The 18,188-nt window shown below is 49.3% G+C and overlaps 1 protein-coding gene across 1 annotated transcript in view; it reads right to left on the bottom strand.

The window, feature by feature from the left end:
* LOC138267161 (tyrosine-protein kinase Fer-like) overlaps positions 1-18,188 on the bottom strand; it is a 194,930-nt gene that overhangs the window by 90,586 nt on the left and 86,156 nt on the right. Inside the window, exon 6 of the mRNA XM_069216011.1 lies at positions 7,843-7,961. Within this exon, the coding sequence (XP_069072112.1) occupies positions 7,843-7,961 (119 nt within the window). The remainder of the gene's footprint in view (positions 1-7,842; positions 7,962-18,188) is intronic.

The raw sequence follows: 18,188 nt of genomic DNA, 5'->3' as shown, positions 1-18,188 counted from the left end.
CTGGTCTAAATGTGTGCTTGGGATAGGTTGGGTTTCAGGGGAATGGGTCTGGGTAGAGGAAATTGGAGGGGGGAGGCTAGAGGCAGGGACAATGGCTGCTATTAAGGAGGAGGCCAGAGCCTGGAATGATCTATGTTGGGACGCCACACCAGAGTGAATGAATGCACTCCAGGAATGCATTTGTATGTTGCAAATGCCCTGTCAGCCCCTGGATGGCATTCACTATGGTTGGCTGCCCAACAGAGATGAATCACTGGAGGTCAATAGCCTCCTCACTCAGGGCAGCAGGGCTAATTGGGGCAGGGCCTGAGGTGCCTGGGGCAAAGGAGAGGCCCACCCTCCATGGTCAGCGGGCACGGGAAACTCACTGAGGGGCTGCTGGGAGGGCGGTGCTGGTACAGGGGGTGGCGGCTGTCCACCACCACCAGGGACCTTCCATCGGAGGAGGTATCACTTTCAGAACTGTACCCCCCAGTCTCCGACGTGGTGCTTCTCTCGCACTCCGTACCACTGGTGCCCTCACCGTCTGTGGATTCAGCCTCTTGGGCCCTGTGGGATGCAGCTTCCTCCGTTGCTGGTGCCTCTGCTCCTCTGCCAGATGACGCTAATGCACAAAAGGACAGGGTGACAAAACAAAAAGGGGGGGAAGAGACAGAGGATACACTTGGTCAATGCCAGCAACAACACCACCGTTGGCATGCACAACTCACAGGGGACAGCCCTACGCATTAGGCGACGCACTACCAGTCACTATGCTAGTCACCAGGCCATGAACAGTAATACCGAACGCCAGTTGCAGCATACCTGAGACCCACAGATCCCTGCCCAGTAGTGGATGCCCACTAGCATGTTTGGGGGTAGAGTGCATCAGCCCCTGCCCAACATGGAACCTACCCTGCAATGTCCGCGCCTGGCCTAGTGGCACCCAAAGGTGCACATCCCCCACCCAGAGACCACCCCTCCACGTGCAAGTAGTATATTGGGAACTGTACTCACCCCCTTATGGCTGCTGTGATGGCCTCAAGCGCCCATCCAGCTCCGGATAGGCCACCGCCAGTATGCGGAACATAAGGGGGGTCAGGGTTCCACGGGCACCCCTTCCTCACTGGGAGGCCTTCCCCAGCTGGGCCTCTGCCGTCTTCCTTGCCTAGCGTCTCAGGTCCTCCCACCGTTTGCGACAGTGGGTGCTCCGCCTGCCGTAGACCCCAAGGGTCCGCACGTCCTTGGTGATGGCACGCCATATACCCTTTTTCTGATGGGCGCTGACCTGCAGAAAAATAAAAATAGAAAAAGGTATCAGTCATACTGTCCGGCCTGTTACACTCATGTCCCACCATATCCCTCCCATCCCCTTACGCACATACATAGCCCACCATACATGCAGCATGCTGCCCAGGACCCCTCAACCACCCCCCCTTACACGAGTCCTTCACACACAGCACTCCATGCTTTCATGCCCCAAGCATCGTGCACACAGTGTACTCACCTGTTGGTCTGGAGACCCATAAAGCAATTGGTAATGGGGTAGGACCCCATCCACCAGTCTCTCCAACTCCGCAGTGGTGAAGGCAGGGGCCCTTTCCCCAGTGACTCGAGACATGGTCGCTTCCAGACACAGGTCACAGCAGCACTTGCAGTGTAGGTCCTCTCCTGTTGAAGGTCAGGTAGCAAGTGAGTGAACAGATAGAAAATGGCAGTCACGTCCGCGGCGGTGCGTACTGTCACTGCTGGCGTACATCACCATTGGCTACTGTAACCCAAAGGGCCCAATGATAACCAATGAGGAGTTGTACGGCGGTACTCGACCGCCTCCTGCAACGGCGCAAACGTCAGTGGCATTACCTCATTCCGTCCTGTCCCTGCACACAGGACAGGCATCCGCCATTTCAGGGGGGGCAGGCCATGGTACCTAATTGCGTCACAGCAGACATAAGCACATTTTGGGACTAAACATCAACATTTTGGTTCGGTCTCAACATGCAAAGCATTGTACATTGAGGAAATGTTGAAAACTGACCAGATGCTCATCGTTTTGCCCCCTAGATTACAACCCCTGAGGATGAATAGGAGATGGAGACATGCCCTCATGTACAGGCCCCTGGTGAACTTGGCAACAATGGAGGACAGACACATTATCCTCACCTACAGACTTGATAAGGCAACAATCCAAGAGCTGTGTGCCAAATTGGAGCCAGACCTGATCTCAGCTATCCGTCAGTCCACTGGGATCCCCCCTCTTGTGTAAGTTCTATCTGTGCTCCATTTCTTGGCAACTGGCTCCTTCCAAGTGACAGTGGCCTTGGCAGCAGGAATGTTACACCCAATGTTCTCAAACTTGCTGACCAGAGTGTTGTCTGCCCTGATTAAACATATGCGCAGCTACATCGTTTTCCCCCAGGTGGAGGATTTGGCCACAGTGAAAACTGATTTCTATGCAATGGGACATATCGACAACATTATTGGGGCTATTGATGGTACACATATTGCATTTGTCCCCCCCCCCCCTGGAGAAATGAACAGGTGTTCAGAAATTGAAAGAGCTTTCACTCCATGAATATGCAGATAATATGCCTGGCGGACCAGTACATCTCCCATGTCAATGCAAAGTATCCTGGGTCTGTGCATGATGCCTTTATCCTGAGGAATAGCAGCATCCCATATGTGATGGCTCAACTCCAGAGGCACCAGGTGTAGCTAATAGGTGAGCCCTGGTTCCCACCCAGAGGATGTTGGTCTATGGGTATGGGGTGGGCCCTAAGAGTTAGTGTGTGGCTAACAGTTGTCCCTCAATATTTGCAGGTGACTCTGGTTACCCCAACCTCTCATGGCTACTGACCCCTGTGAGGAATCCCAGGACAAGGGCAGAGGAACGTTACAATGAGGCACATGGGCAAACAAGAAGAATCATATAGAGGACATTCGGCCTCCTGAAGGCCAGGTTTTGTTGCCTCCATCTAACAGGTGGATCCCTATACTACCCACCCAAGAAGGTCTGCCAGATCATCGTGGCATGCTGTATGTTGCACAACCTTGCCTTACGTCGCCAGGTGCCTTTTCTGCAGGAGGATGAGGCTGGAGATGGGCGTGTGGAAGCAGTGGACCCTGTGGACAGTGAAAATGATGAGGCAGAGGATGAGGATGAGGACAACAGAAGTGCAATAATACAACAATACTTCCAAAGACACACAGGTAGGACAAGGTAACTTCACTTTTAATTGACAGTTTTGTGTTTGACATTGTCACTGGCAGGCTGATTTTCCCACTTCTATGGACACTTACTGTACCCTTTGGCATCTCTATTTGCAGATATTTGTGCCCCACTATCGCTCCTGGTGTGTTGACTGCAGCCAAATACAGGTCATTCCTATGTAAACATTACTGTACAGTTGTATTGCAGTGTTTAAAGCTTGTTAAACAAATGCATAGTTAAATCATTTGACAGACTCCATTCTTGCATTTTTTTTTATGGTGTTTATTTCAGTGCTAATAAGTAGTGGAGGATGTGCAATGGGCTGGGGTGATGATGGAGGAAAGTCCAGGATAGAGTCCAGTCTATTTGTATCACAGGTGCAGTGTCCAAGAGGACATAGGAAGGGGAGCAATGGCAGTTCAAGGTGGACAGGGTGACAGAGTGGGACACAAGGGTGACAATCAGGAGAGTCTTATTTCCTGGCAGAGTTCTTGGCAATGTTCTCTGGCTTCTGCCTGGATCGCAGGGACCGTTTGCATGGTGGTTCTCCTTCTGCAGGGGGAGAGGTGCTGGTGGCCTGTTCAGTGGTGCGGCCTCCTGTCCACTAGCGGCTGCGGAGGTGGAGGGCTGTTCATCGGTGTGGCTAGTGATAGGGGCCCGCTGTTGTGCCACTGCCTCCTTCATAGTGTTGGCCATGTCTGCCAGCACCCCTGCAATGGTGACCAGAGTGGTGTTGATGTCCTTCAAGTCCTCCCTGATCCCCAGGTATTGTCTCTCCGGCAGCTGCTGGTCCTCTTGCATCTTGTCCAGTATCTGTCCTATCATCTCCTGGGAATGGTGGTATGCTCCCAGGATCTTGCTGAGTGCCTCCTAGAGAGTCGGTTCCCCGGGCCTGTCCTCCCGCTGTCGCACAGCAGTCCTCCCAGCTTCCCTCTTGTCCTGTGCCTCTGTCCCCTGAACCGTGTGCCCACTACCACCGACCCCAGGTCCCTGATCGTCCTGTGTTTGTGGGGTGGCCTGGGGTTCCTGTAGTGGTGGACACACTGCTGATTGACGTGTCCTGGGGACAGAGGTATGGGCCCGCTGGGTGGGAACTGTGCTGGTGTTTCCTGCGAGGGAGGCTCTGTGGTGGTTTGGGACTGTGCCAGGGTTACCGACTGTCCAGAGATCCCTGATGGGCCAGGTTGGTCATCCAGATCCAGGTGTCCAGAGCTGCTGTCATCACTATGGGCCTCTTCTGGGGGGGACTGGATGTTGCTGGCACCTCCTCTCCGGTGACGTTGGCTGGGGGACCTGTGGGGATGTAAATGCAGTGTTATTGTTTCTGCGTGTGACATCTTGTGCATGGGTGTGTTGCCCTCTATGTTTGTTATTGCCTTGTGTGAGTAGCTATTTGGTGTGCTTGCTGTTTCCCTGTAGTGTGCATGCTTTAGTGATAGGTGTTCATGCAGATCTGTGAGTGGTGTCCATGCATTGGTGTTGCATGCAGGGCTTGGTCTTGGGTTGAGTGGGTTGTGATGGTGGGGTGTGTGGGAGGTGGTGGAGTGATGGGAGTGAGGGTAAGGGTGTGGGTATGTGATGGAATGCAGGAAGGGGGGTGAAAGTAGTAAAGAGTTGACTTACCAGAGCCCAGTCCTCCTCCTAATCCTGCCAAGCCCTCAGGATGCATGATTGCCAAGACTTGCTCCTCTCATGTTGTTAGTTGTGGGGGAAGAGGTGGGGTCCACCGCCAGTCCTCTGTACAGCAATTTGGTGTCTTGCTGCCACGGAACGCACCTTCCCCCGTAGGTCGTTCCACCTCTTGCTGATGTTATCCCTTGTTCTTGGGTGCTGTCCCACGGCATTGACCCTGTTCACGATTCTCTGCCATAGCTCCATCTTCCCAGCAATGGATGTCTGCTGCACCTGTGATCCGAATAGTTGTGGCTCTACCCGGATGATTTCCTCCACCACGACCCTTAGCTCTTCCTCAGAAAACCTGGGGTGTCATTGTGGTGCCATGGGTGTAGTGTGAGTGGTGTGGGTGAGGGTGTGTGGGGTGATGTGTTGGGATGTGTGATGTAAGGTTCGTGGATGGTGTATAGGTGATGGTGGTGTATGGCAGTGATCTTGTCTGTGGTCTTGTCTGTGGTCTTGCTATCTCTCTTGTGACACTTGTTTTTAGTTGTAAAGGGTTGTGGGTAATGTGTGTGTGTGTTTTATAGTGGTGTGGGTGTGTGGGTGTGATGTGTGTATGGGTGTCAAGTGTGTGTTATTTGAATTGGCTAATGTAGTGTTGTTTTGTATGTGTGTGTGTATTTTGAGCGCGGAGGTATGTAGTACCAATGGTTTACCGCCATTGAATGTCCGCCACTGTGATTCGTGGATCATAATGTTGTGGGCTTAGTTCTGTTGGCGTAAAGTTGTGGGTTTTGCTACCGCCAGTTTACACACTGACATTTGGGCTGGCAAACTTGTGTGTGTGGCTGTATAGTGACGGATTGCTATGTGTGTGTCATAATATGGGTAGTGGTAATCCACTGCGGCAGCGGTATGTTGGTGGCAGTCGGCATGGCGGTAAGAGGTACTTACCACCAATGTCATAATGAGGGCCTAAATGCTTGCAGAAGTCACAGCCACTGCAATTGTTCAAGCAGCATTCGGTCCCTCTTTTTTTGCACACTGTGCCACTTCTGACAGAGACCACTATATGTCTCAATAGGAATAGTCCAGTCTAAACTGCCAGGCTAGGGCCACATAGATAAGAATACATGGAACATGGGAGCAAGGAACCCCAGACCAGTTTGTTCCTAGATCTGTCTCAATAATGAGAGGGATTTTCATTCCTGTGATGCAGCAAGTCAGAAATTCACACGATGAGTCCCACTGGGTTGGTTAATTGCACTTCTGCTGTTAAGGCTGCAATTTAAGGCTAAGATGGAGATATTTAAAAATAGACATTTTCAATCAAAATCAAAAAGATCAATAAATAAAAACAGCGAGGTGTTGTAGGGACACAAGCAAAGCAGTTTGAAACTGCCTAATATTCTGGAAGAGTGTGGGCCGATGGAGAAATTGGCAAACTATGATTTGTGAATTGAGGGGACGCAGCATTTCCTGGAGGTGCAGAACACAGGCTGGCAAGCCTGTGGGCACAGTGGGAACTTGCCTGACAAGCTGCAAGATGTGAGACAGCTAATCACCTGAAATGTGACTAATTCTGCTCATGTCCCTCTCGCATATGATAGGTACAGACCTTGTAGGGGAAGCTCCCATAGCACTGTTGAGCATTTTGTGGCATCCGAGTCCAAATCTTTGGGATTTGATATCTGCTGAGGACATAATTGTGACTTGTCATGCTTTACTCATGCTTCCATTTCAGTATTCTTTTGCTATGAGCATTGCTACAGTGGTCATTCAGGATGCCAGTACTGAAAAATATTGACACGTTTCTCATTTAGCTTCCCCAAAGCAATCTCAAATATTGCTAATGTCCATTCACATAAATGGCAGGCTTTTATGATCTACTAATTAAAAGAAAAAAGAAAATGTCAACAGCTAAAAACCTAAGGTGGAATAAAAATATAAAGTTAGCATACGTGCAGCTTACACATTTATATTAATACTACCCTTAGAAATAAAAAATGAGAATATCCTTCTGTTCCATCACTATCTTCCTGTTAGAAATCTTTAGGAATTGCATGATTTCAGTCCTGTAGAGAGGAACTAAAATCAAAGGAAAACAATGAAATTGGGGTATTCTGGAAATAAAGATGGCTGATTTTGATCCAAACAGGGGATACTGAAACACATATAGACATGTTCAGTTTGGAGCAATGTTCATGCAGTTTGCAACAACATTCATACCACATGAATAATAAATTGAAAGTACGAGTAAAGCACCACAAGTGACAAGTGTTTCCTTTTAACACAAGGTACAAGCAGAAAGAGACCTAGCACAATCTAAAGGAAGGTGCATCACATTGCAGTAAACAAAATTATATAGTAGTCCCTGGAAAAGGCTAAATCTCGCCAGTGGCACCAAAAGCACCAATGAACAGCCATGAGTGGCCTCTATAGGGATATTTGTGTGATGAGAACGTGTCTGCAAACATATTGATTGAAATTAACATATGGATTGTATAACATTGTATCACAGAACAAAAATGTGATCCGCCGGGGCATGATTCCAGAAAGCAGTCAAAGAGGGACCCAAGTATTGAAATTAACATATGGATTGTGCACAATTTTATCAAAGATCAAAAGTGTAATCCTCTGGGGCATGATTCCAGAAAGCAGTGGAAGAGGGACCCAAAGAACGACCTACACATCATCATTAGATTACATTTTCCACTTGTCAGAGTTTTTGCGGACCCTAGGTCATAAAAAAGTATCCTCAGGGAAAGAGACCTGGTCATTAAAACCTGAAGTACCCAGGAAAAGAGAAAACAGAGCGGCTCCAGCAGCAGCTGCCATCTTGTGGTATGGCCACCTCAAAAGGTATAATTTTGATGTATGTGTGTGGACCATTAAAAAATGCAGGCCTGTGACGTAGTACCCTTTCTGCCCTCCACTTCTGACGACCATGCTCCCACCTCCAGGGAGGAGGTGTGCTGCACCTTGCCACGCTTAGCACTGGCTACAGTGACACCCACTGTTGACCTTTGACTCACCTAGCTTCCATGAGGAACTTGTTCTTGATCTCTGGTGGAAGACAGTCCCTGCAGGTTTTCACTGCCACCGGTGTGTTGTCAGGCACCAGGCGGCCACAATATACTTCTCCAAAGTTTCCCTGAAATGGAAGATTTAAAAAAAATTATGCACACCACCTTAAGCACAAAATGACCTTGGTGGCCACTTCAAATCAGTTTTCTATAACAGCCTCAACTCCATTCATGCCCCAACTATTACTGCAACATATCAAAGACTAAATATCCCTTCAAACTCAATCCACAGACTGTTCTTCTGATGCCCAACACCTCCAAAATCCATTACAAGTTGACAGTCATTCCTCCACCAACCCCGACTACCTGGAACAAACTCTCTGCAGATTTCCAAAAGCAGATCAGCCTGCCAGATGTTTTGGAAACGTCTCAAGACCAGCATGATGTTTCCCTAGCTACAGTACTAAACTGGACACCTTGTGAGGGAAAGGGAAATATATATATACATATATGCTGTGTTCATCCTATTTGGGGGCAAGGGAAGAAAAGTGTGGATTGATGCAAGGCAGAGTCATGGGGAGATATTCATGATGAAGGGCAGTGTCATAGACAGGAGAGGAGTCACTGAAACTCGGTCCTTGGCCTGCCCGCACAATAAGCATTACTTTTAGAAAATCTGCCCCCAATGAAATTAACAATAGAGAAAAAGTAAAAATGTTCTAGCTTATTTAACTTGTCACACAAACAGAATGCAATTTTAAATGCCTTAGGAGCTTAAAGCACTTGCACTGATTTGTGTATCTGTAAATCTCAGGCAATTATACTGGCAAGATAGCTCCAGTTAAGATTTTTGTAAATCCAGAAAGTCTTAGGATACATTATCGAGAAGATATCTTAGGTGGTTAATGCACTTGTCTAAGAGATCAGTATGTAATGGGAAGCAGGGTTGCAACGTCATAATATAACTTACAAAGTTAATTTCCTTGCTGCAGAGCATTACATCCTACCTGTAGGATGCAAGATTGTTTTCTATGTAACATAGCTCAGGAAATTATTTAAATTATTTAAAATTAGGTTGAGGTGCTGAATTAAATGCTTGAATTAATCTCAGCCACTGGCAATCGCTCTGGCCACATCCCGATCCATCTTTTTTTTGCCCACTATGCCACCCCAGTTTGGACCCAGCCATATGCAAATCAGTCTTGACCCTGCTTCCCATGGGAACAGTCCAGCCCGACCTGCCAGACCAGGTCCTCCCTGGACCGGAAACAAGCATCCTGACACTGGTTTCAGGGTATCACCCCATCCTGGCACTGGTTTCAGGGTATCACCCCTGAAGGCTAGCTTGAATTCAGTACCACAGTGAGCCAGGGACCCAGATCTGGGCATACCTGGCACCCTTAGGGCAACAAATGCAAAAACAACAAGGTGGTGAATGGAATGCTTGAGTTAATTTCTGCCATTGGAAATTGCTAAGGGGGCATCCCAAACCATAATTTTTTGTGACAACCATGCCACCCCAGTTTGGACCCAGCCAAATGCAAATCAGTCTTGGCCCGTCTTCCAATGAGAACAGTCTAGCCCAAACTGCCAGGCCAGGTCCTCCCTGGATCGGAAACAAACATCCTGGGACCTGTTTCGGGGTATCACCCCTCATCAGCCAGGCTAGCTTGAATCCAGTGAAATAGCGAGCAAGGGACCAATGTCTGGGCATACCCTGCCCACTTCGGATGACAAATGTAAAAATAATAATAGTTTCAATAATTAGTTTGCATGAGGGGAAATTCAACTAATTAGCAGAGACAATTTATTTTAATGTTGTGGGGAAATATCTTTTTTCAGGTTCACCCCACTTCTTGCCCAATGTTCTGACTATTAGTTGCTAGTATGTTGACTCTCTAATGCACATGGCCTTTATTGACTTGTTACTAACTGTGGGGATCAAAACCATTCTAGCTGACAGGATATCTCCCACCACACATGATGGGCATGGGTATGTTTCATAGAAAGAACTCACAACAGCACCCATAAACCATACTTACTCTAAATCTTTTAAAGCCATTATGGAACAAACAAACAAGTTACTTACCTTTGGTAACGCTTTTTCTGGTGGATACAGTAGCTACCTGTGGATTCCTTACCTTATGAAACCTCCCAATACGTCAGCATTCAATGGAAATTGTGAATACCGACATCACAAGCACAACACATGCCAACTCAGTAAATATATATATATTACAATAACTCTTCATACAAAAAACAAATATATATATAAAAATCAAATACATATATACAATATACATACTATCTAAAACCTTAACAGAACTCTTGGTATGACCAGACAGGCAACGGGGAGGCGTGTGCGACTGTGAGGAATCCACAGGTAGCTACTGTATCCACCAGAAAAAGCATTACCGACGGTAAGTAACTTGTTCTTCTGATGGATACAACTACCTGTGAATTCCTCACCTTATGATTAGAATCCCAAAGCAGTCCCGTACTTGGAGGTGGGTGTCTGACTAGCCAAACCAAGAAGTCCTGCAAAACAGAACGGGCAAAATGGCCATCCCCCCTAACTTCTGACTCTAAGCAATAATGCTTTGGGAAAGTGTGGAGGGAAGCCCAAGTTGCTGCCTTACAAATATCAGCAACCGGCACACCCCTAGCTAAAGCCGAAGTGGCAGACATAGGGGGTTATTCTAACTTTGGAGGAGTGTTAATCCGTCCCATAAGTGACGGTAAAGTGACGGATATACCACCAGCCGTATTACGAGTTCCATAGGAAATAATGGACTCGTAATACGGCTGGTGGTAAATCCGTCACTTTTCCGTCACTTTTGGGACGGATTAACACCTCCTCCAAAGTTAGAATAACCCCCATAGTCCTGGTGGAATGGGCCCTAATGCCCTCAGGGGGAACCTTCTTTGCTAGTGAATACCAAATCTTTATGCAAAGAATGACCCACCTTGAAAGGGTCCTCTTGTGAACAGCTTTGCCCTTCATTTTTCCCACATATCCAATGTTGAGAACTCTGTCCAGATGGTTGGCTACTATGCAAACCCAATGGTCCTTCGACGAGGACCAGAGCCGCAGAGCATCTCTGCAGAGAAGGTACGACCCTACTCCTCCGTGCTTGTTATTGTACCACATTGCAGTAGTGTTGTCTGTTAGGACATGTACAGACTGACCGCAAATGGATGGGATGAAGGCCTTGAGAGCCAGACGTGTCGCCCGCAGTTCTAATAGATTGATGTGAAACATCTGTTCTACTGGAGACTAAACGCCCTTGATCTCCAGGTCCCCCAGATGAGCTGCCCACGCTAGAGTGGAAGCATCCGTTATGACTGTGGTCACCAGAGATGGAAGACAAAAAGGCCTTCCTTGAGAGAGGTTGACGTCCACAGTCCACCATCGCAGATCCACTTCAGCATCTCTGGAGATCGTTATCGACTCCTTGAGATCCCCTTTGTGTTGAAACCCCTGCTTGCGGAGGCACCGCTGGAGAGCCCTCATGTGCCAACGTGCGTGAGAGACCAACAGAATGCAGGAAGCAAACAGGCCGAGCAGATGCAGGACCTTGAGGACTGGAACAGCTGCTCCCTTTTGAAACATTGGAATCATCGCCTGAATGTCCTGAATCCTCTGTGGAGGGGGGTAGGCTTGATTCAATGTTGTGTCAAGTACTGCCCTATGAACAGGAGGCGCAGAGAGGGCTCCAGGTGAGACTTGGGCACATTCACCGTAAAGCCCAGGTTGAACAACAACTGGGTTGTCACCTGCAAACGGCGCAGCACGAGCTCTGGGCACCCGGCTTTGATCAGCTAATCATCCAGGTAAGGGAATACAGAAATACCCTTGTAAGGAAATGCCTCCTTGGCATGGTTACCCCCTGACTTTTTGCCTTTGCTGATGCCAAGTTATGATTTGAAAGTGTGCTGAGGCCTGCTAACCAGGCCCCAGCACCGGTGTTCTTTCCCTAACCTGTACCTTTGTTTCCGCAATTGGCACACCCTGGCATCCAGGTAAGTCCCTTGTAACTGGTACCCCTGGTGGTTGTACGACGGAATGCCGACTGACAAAACAACGGGTGCCTAAACAACGAGGTCGGAACACCGACCTCGTTGTTACTACTAATGCCTTTACCACGAATGCCTTAACAACGATATTTCTTTGTAAAGGCATTCCTGGTAAAGTCATTAGTAACAGCCATTGATCCTGCATGCCTCACCCCACCCCCCCAACCCCACCCCAAAACCTAAAACCCCCGACCCCCCACCCCCTCCCCAAAACCAAAAACGCCCCACCCCCCCAACCCCACCCCAAAACCTAAAATCCCCAACCCCCCACCCCCTCCCCAAAAACGCCCCACCCCCCAACCCCACCCCAAAACCTAAAACCCCGACCCCCCCACCCCCTCCCCAAAACCAAAAACGCCCCACCCCAAAACCCCGACCCCCAACCCCCTCCCCAAAACCTAAAACGCCCCACCCCCCCAACCCCACCCCAAAACCTAAAACCCTGACCCCCCACCCCCTCCCCAAAACCTAAAACGCCCCACCCCCCCAACCCCACCTCAAAACCTAAAACCCCCGACCCCACACCCCCTCCCCAAAACCAAAAACGCCCCACCCCCCCAACCCCACCCCAAAACCTAAAACCCCGGCCCCCACCCCCTCCCCAAAACCAAAAACGCCCCACCCCCCCAACCCCACCCCAAAACCTAAAACCCCCGACCCCCCACCCCTTCCCCAAAACCTAAAAACCCCACTTACCTGAGTCGTCGCCTCGTCATCTGCGTCGTCCTCCTCAGTCAATTCCCTTGTTTGTACCTTAACCATGCATGTTCGTTGTTCAGGACATGCGTGGTTAAGGCACAAAATAACGAAGTCGTGGTTAAAGAAAGCGTTGTTCCGCTTTCGTTAACCAGGACTTCGTTATAAAAAAGTCGGCATAAAGGATGTTTCCCACCCCTGGTACCAAGGGCACTGATGCCAGGGAAGGTCTCTAAGGGCTGCAGCATGTCTTATGCCACCCTGGAGACCCCTCACTCAGCACAGACACACTGCTTGCCAGCTTGTGTGTGCTGGTGGGGAGAAAACGACTAAGTCGACATGGCACTCCCCTCAGGGTGCCATGCCTACCTCACACTGCCTATGGCATAGATAAGTCACCCCTCTAGCAGGCCTTACAGCCCTAAGGCAGGGTGCACTATACCATAGGTGAGGGCATAAGTGCATGAGCACTATGCCCCTACAGTGCCTAAGCAAAACCTTAGACATTGTAAGTGCAGGGTAGCCATAAGAGTATATGGTCTGGGAGTCTGTCATACACAAACTCCACAGCACCATAATGGCTACACTGAAAACTGGGAAGTTTGGTATCAAACTTCTCAGCACAATAAATGCACACTTATGCCAGTGTACATTTTATTGTAAAATACACCCCAGAGGGCATCTTAGAGATGCCCCCTGAAACCATACCCGACTACCAGTGTGGGCTGACTAGTTTTAGCAGCCTGCCACACACCAGACATGTTGCTGGCCACATGGGGAGAGTGCCTTTGTCACTCTGTGGCTAGTAACAAAGCCTGTACTGGGTGGAGGTGCTTCTCACCTCCCCCTGCAGGAACTGTAACACCTGGCGGTGAGCCTCAAAGGCTCACCCCCTTTGTTACAGCACCCCAGGGCACTCCAGCTAGTGGAGTTGCCCGCCCCCTCCGGCCACGGCCCCACTTTTGGCGGCAAGGCCGGAGGAGATAATGAGAAAAACAAGGAGGAGTCACTGGCCAGTCAGGACAGCCCCTAAGGTGTCCTGAGCTGAGGTGACTCTGACTTTTAGAACTCCTCCATCTTGCAGATGGAGGATTCCCCCAATAGGATTAGGGATGTGCCCCCCTCCCCTCAGGGAGGAGGCACAATGAGGGTGTAGCCACCCTCAGGGCTAGTAGCCATTGGCTACTAACCCCCCAGACCTAAACACACCCCTAAATTGAGTATTTAGGGGCTCCCAGAACCTAGCAAGATAGATTCCTGCAACCTAGGACGAAGAAGGACTGCTGAGCTGAAAAACCTGCAGAGAAGACTAAGACACCAACTGCTTTGGCCCCAGCTCTACCGGCCTGTCTCCCCACTTCAAGAGAACTGCTACAGCGACGCGTTCCTCAGGGTCCAGCGACCTCTGAAGCCTCAGAGGACTACCCTGCATCCAAAAGGACCAAGAACTCCTGAGGACAGCGGCTCTGTTCCACAAAGACTGCAACTTTGCAACAAAGAAGCAACTTTTGAAAACAACACGTTTCCCGCCGGAAGCGTGAGACTTGGCACCCTGCACCCGACGCCCCCGGCTCGACTTGTGGAGAACCAACACTACAGGGAGGACTCCCCGGCGACTGCGAGCCCGTGAGTAGCCAGAGTTGACCCCCGTGAACCCCCACAGCGACGCCTGCAGAGGGAATCCAGAGGCTCCCCCTGACCGCGACTGCCTGCTTCTAAGAACCCGACGCCTGGTAAGGACACTGCACCCGCAGCCCCCAGGACCTGAAGGATCCGACGTCCAGTGCAGGAGCGACCCCCAGGTGGCCCTCTCCCTTTCCCAGGTGGTTGCTACCCCGAGGAACCCCCCCCCTTGCCTGCCTGCATCGTTAAAGGGACCCCTGGGTCTCCCATTAAACTCCATTGTAAACCCGACGCCTGTTGACACACTGCACCCGGCCGCCCCCCCTGCCGCTAAGGGTGTACTTTTTGTGCTGACTTGTGTCCCCCCCGGTGCCCTACAAAACCCCCCTGGTCTGCCCTCAGAAGACGCGGGTACTTACCTGCTGCCAGACTGGAACCGGGGCACCCCCTTCTCCATTGAAGCCTATGCGTTTAGGGCACCACTTTGACCTCTGCACCTGACCGTCCCTGAGCTGCTGGTGTGGTAACTTTGGGGTTGCTCTGAACCCCCAATGGTGGACCCAACTTTGAACCCTGTAGGTGGTTTACTTACCTGCAAATCTAACAAACACTTACCTCCCCCAGGAACTGTTGAAAATTGCAGTGTCTAGTTTTAAAATAGCTTATTGCCATTTGTGTGAAAACTGTATATGCTATTTTGCTAATTCAAAGTTCCCAAAGTTCCTAAGTGAAATACCTTTCATTTAAAGTATTGTTTGTAAATCTTGAACCTGTGGTTCTTAAAATAAACTAAGAAAATATATTTTTCTATATAAAAACCTATTGGCCTGGAATTGTCTTTGAGTGTGTGTTCCCCATTTATTGCCTGTGTGTGTACAACAAATGCTTAACACTACCCTCTGATAAGCCTACTGCTCAACCACACTACCACAAAATAGAGCATTAGAATTATCTCTTTTTGCCACTATCTTACCTCTAAGGGGAACCAATGGACTCTGCATGCTATTTCTCACTTTGAAATAGCACATTCAGAGCCAACTTCCTACATTGGTGGATCAGCGGTGGGGTACAAGACTTTGCATTTGCTGGACTACTCAGCCAATACCTGATCACATGACTAAATTCCCAAAAAATTGTCATTAGAAACTGATTTTTGAAATTTTAGCTATTTTTCTAAATTTTTAAAAGTCCTGCTAGGGCCTTGTGTTAGTCCCTGTTAGCATTTCTTTTAGAGTTTAAAAGTTTTGTAAAAGTTTGAATTGAGTTCTAGAGATAGTTTTAGATTCTTAAAAAGTATTCCAACTGTTAGAAACATAATGGCCCTCATTCCTACTCTGGCGGGCGGCGGTCGCCGCCCGCCAGACGGGAACTGCCATATGGCTGCTCCGCGGTCGAAAGACCGCTGGGGCCATTCCGACCTTCCCGCTGGGCCGGCGGGCGCTAACATTGTTAGCGCCCGCCGGCCCAGCGGGAAGGCGGCCTGCAACACTGAAGCCGGCTCTGAATGGAGCCGGCGGTGTTGCAGGTGTGCGACGGGTGCAGTTGCACCCGTCGCGCTTTTCACTGTCTGCTAAGCAGACAGTGAAAAGCATGCTGGTGCCCGGTTTTCCGACCGCGGCTTTACCGCCGTGGTCGGAATGGGCTTTGAAGCACCGCCAGCCTGTTGGCGGTGCTTCAGTCATCCGCGACACTGGCGGTCATAGACCGCCAGGGTCAGAATGACCCCCAATGTCTGCTGCAGAAGAGATAGTGATGGAACTCAACCTCAACCCTTACCTGCATCTTAGGATGTCAGAGTTAAGGTCTCTCTGCAAAATAAAAAAGATAAAGACTGGTTCAAACCCTACCAAAGTACAGCTCCAGGAGCTTTTGGCAGAGTTTGCTAAAAACAACCCCTCTGAGGATACCTTCCCAGAGGGGGAAGCTAGTGATGTGGAGGATTTCCCACCCCCACTCCTAGTTAGGGAGACCAGGGTCCCTCAAACCCTGTCTCCACAAGTGATAGTCAGAGATGCTGCTTCTCTCACAGGAGAGTCCAGCAACTCTGGAAGCATTGAGGGCAGCCCAAATGTAGAGGACCTCCTGCTAGCCAGGATGGCCAAAAGATTGGCTTTAGAGAGACAGCTCCTAGCCATAGAAAGGGAAAGACTAGAGATGGGTTTTGGTCCCATCAATGGTGGCAGCAACATAAATAGGGTCAGAGATTCTCCTGACATGTTGAAAATCCCAAAAGGGATTGTAACTAAATATGAAGATGGTGATGACATCACCAAATGGTTCACAGCTTTTGAGAGGGCTTGTGCAACCTTTGGGAAATGTTCACTGGAAAGTGTAGGGATAGACTCCTCACACTCTCTGGAAAAGATGCAGAATCCTATGACCTCATGAAGGCTACCCTGATTGAGGGCCTTGGATTCTCAACTGAGGAGTATAGAATTAGGTTCAGGGGGGCTCAAAAATCCTCGAGCCAGACCTGGGTTGATTTTGTAGACTACTCAGTAAAAACACTGGATGGTTGGATTCATGAGAGTGGTGTAAATGATTATGATGGGCTGTACAATTTATTTGTGAAAGAACACCTGTTAAGTAATTGTTTCAATGATAAACTGCATCAGCATCTGGTAGACCTAGGACCAATTTCTCCCCAAGAATTGGGAAAGAAGGCGGACCATTGGGTCAAGACTAGGGTGACCAAGACTTCCACAGGGGGTGACCAAAAGAAAGGGGTCACAAAGACTCCCCAGGGGAAGAGTGTTGAGACATCCAAGGGAAAAAGTAAAGAGTCTTCTATAGGGCCCCAAAAACCTGCTCAGGAGGGAGGGTCCAGAGCCTCTTCACAATCCAATTTTGGGTACAAGGGTAAAAACTTTGATCCCAAAAAGGCCTGGTGTCGGTGCTGTAATCAGCAAGGACACCAAACTGGAGACAAGGCCTGTCCCAAGAAAGGTTCCACTTCTAACTCTACTCCAGCTAACACTGGAATGGCCAGTCTCCAAGTGGGATCAACAGTGTGCCCAGAGCAAATCAGGGTTCACACTGAAGCTACATTAGTCTCTGAGGGTGGGGTGGATTTAGCCACACGGGCTGCCTGGCACCCTAATATGCAAAAATACAGGCAGCAACTCTTAATTAATGGGACAAGTGTAGAAGGCCTGAGGGATACAGGTGCCAGTGTCACCATGGTGACAGAGAAACTGGTTTCCCCTGGTCAATACCTGGCTGGACAAACTTATCCAGTCACCAACGCTGACAATCAGACTAAAGTACATCCCATGGCTATGGTAACTTAAAAGTGGGGAGGGGTCAATAGCCTGAAACAGGTGGTGGTTTCCTCAAATATCCCTGTAGACTGTTTGCTTGGAAATGACCTGGAGTCCTCAGCATGGGCTGAGGTAGAACTAAAAACCCATGCAGCCATGCTGGGTATCCCTGAACTGATGTGTGTCAAGACAAGGGCACAGTGCAAGGCTCAGGGTGAAAAAGTGGTGTTGGAGCCTAGAAAAAGGGCCCAACCCTCCAAGAGAAAAGGAAAGAAGACTGGGGAACCAGCTTCAACACAACAAGAGAAAGAGAACCTCTCTTCCCAGGAAGAAGTTCTGCCCTCTGAGGGAACTGAGCCCATGGAGTTAGAACCTTATCAGGTTGAGCTCCTAAGCCCAGGGGGGCCCACAAGGGAACAGTTGTGTAAGGGGCAAGAAACCTGTCCCTCTCTTGAAGGCCTTAGGCAGCAAGCTGCTGAAGAGTCTAAAGGAAAAATAACAGGAACACATAGAGTCTATTGGGAAGATGGACTCCTATACACTGAGGCAAGAGATCCCAAACCTGGTGCCACTAGGAGAGTGGTAGTGCCTCAGGAGTTTAGGAAGTTCATTCTGACCTTAGCTCATGATATTCCTCTTGCTGGGCATTTGGGACAGACCAAGACTTGGGAGAGATTAGTCAACCATTTCTATTGGCCC

Source organism: Pleurodeles waltl, chromosome 12, assembly GCF_031143425.1.
Source record: "Pleurodeles waltl isolate 20211129_DDA chromosome 12, aPleWal1.hap1.20221129, whole genome shotgun sequence".
Classification (NCBI taxonomy): Eukaryota; Metazoa; Chordata; class Amphibia; order Caudata; family Salamandridae; genus Pleurodeles; species Pleurodeles waltl.
Note: the sequence above shows the minus strand (reverse complement) of the source record. Positions and strands in the feature narration are given on the sequence as shown.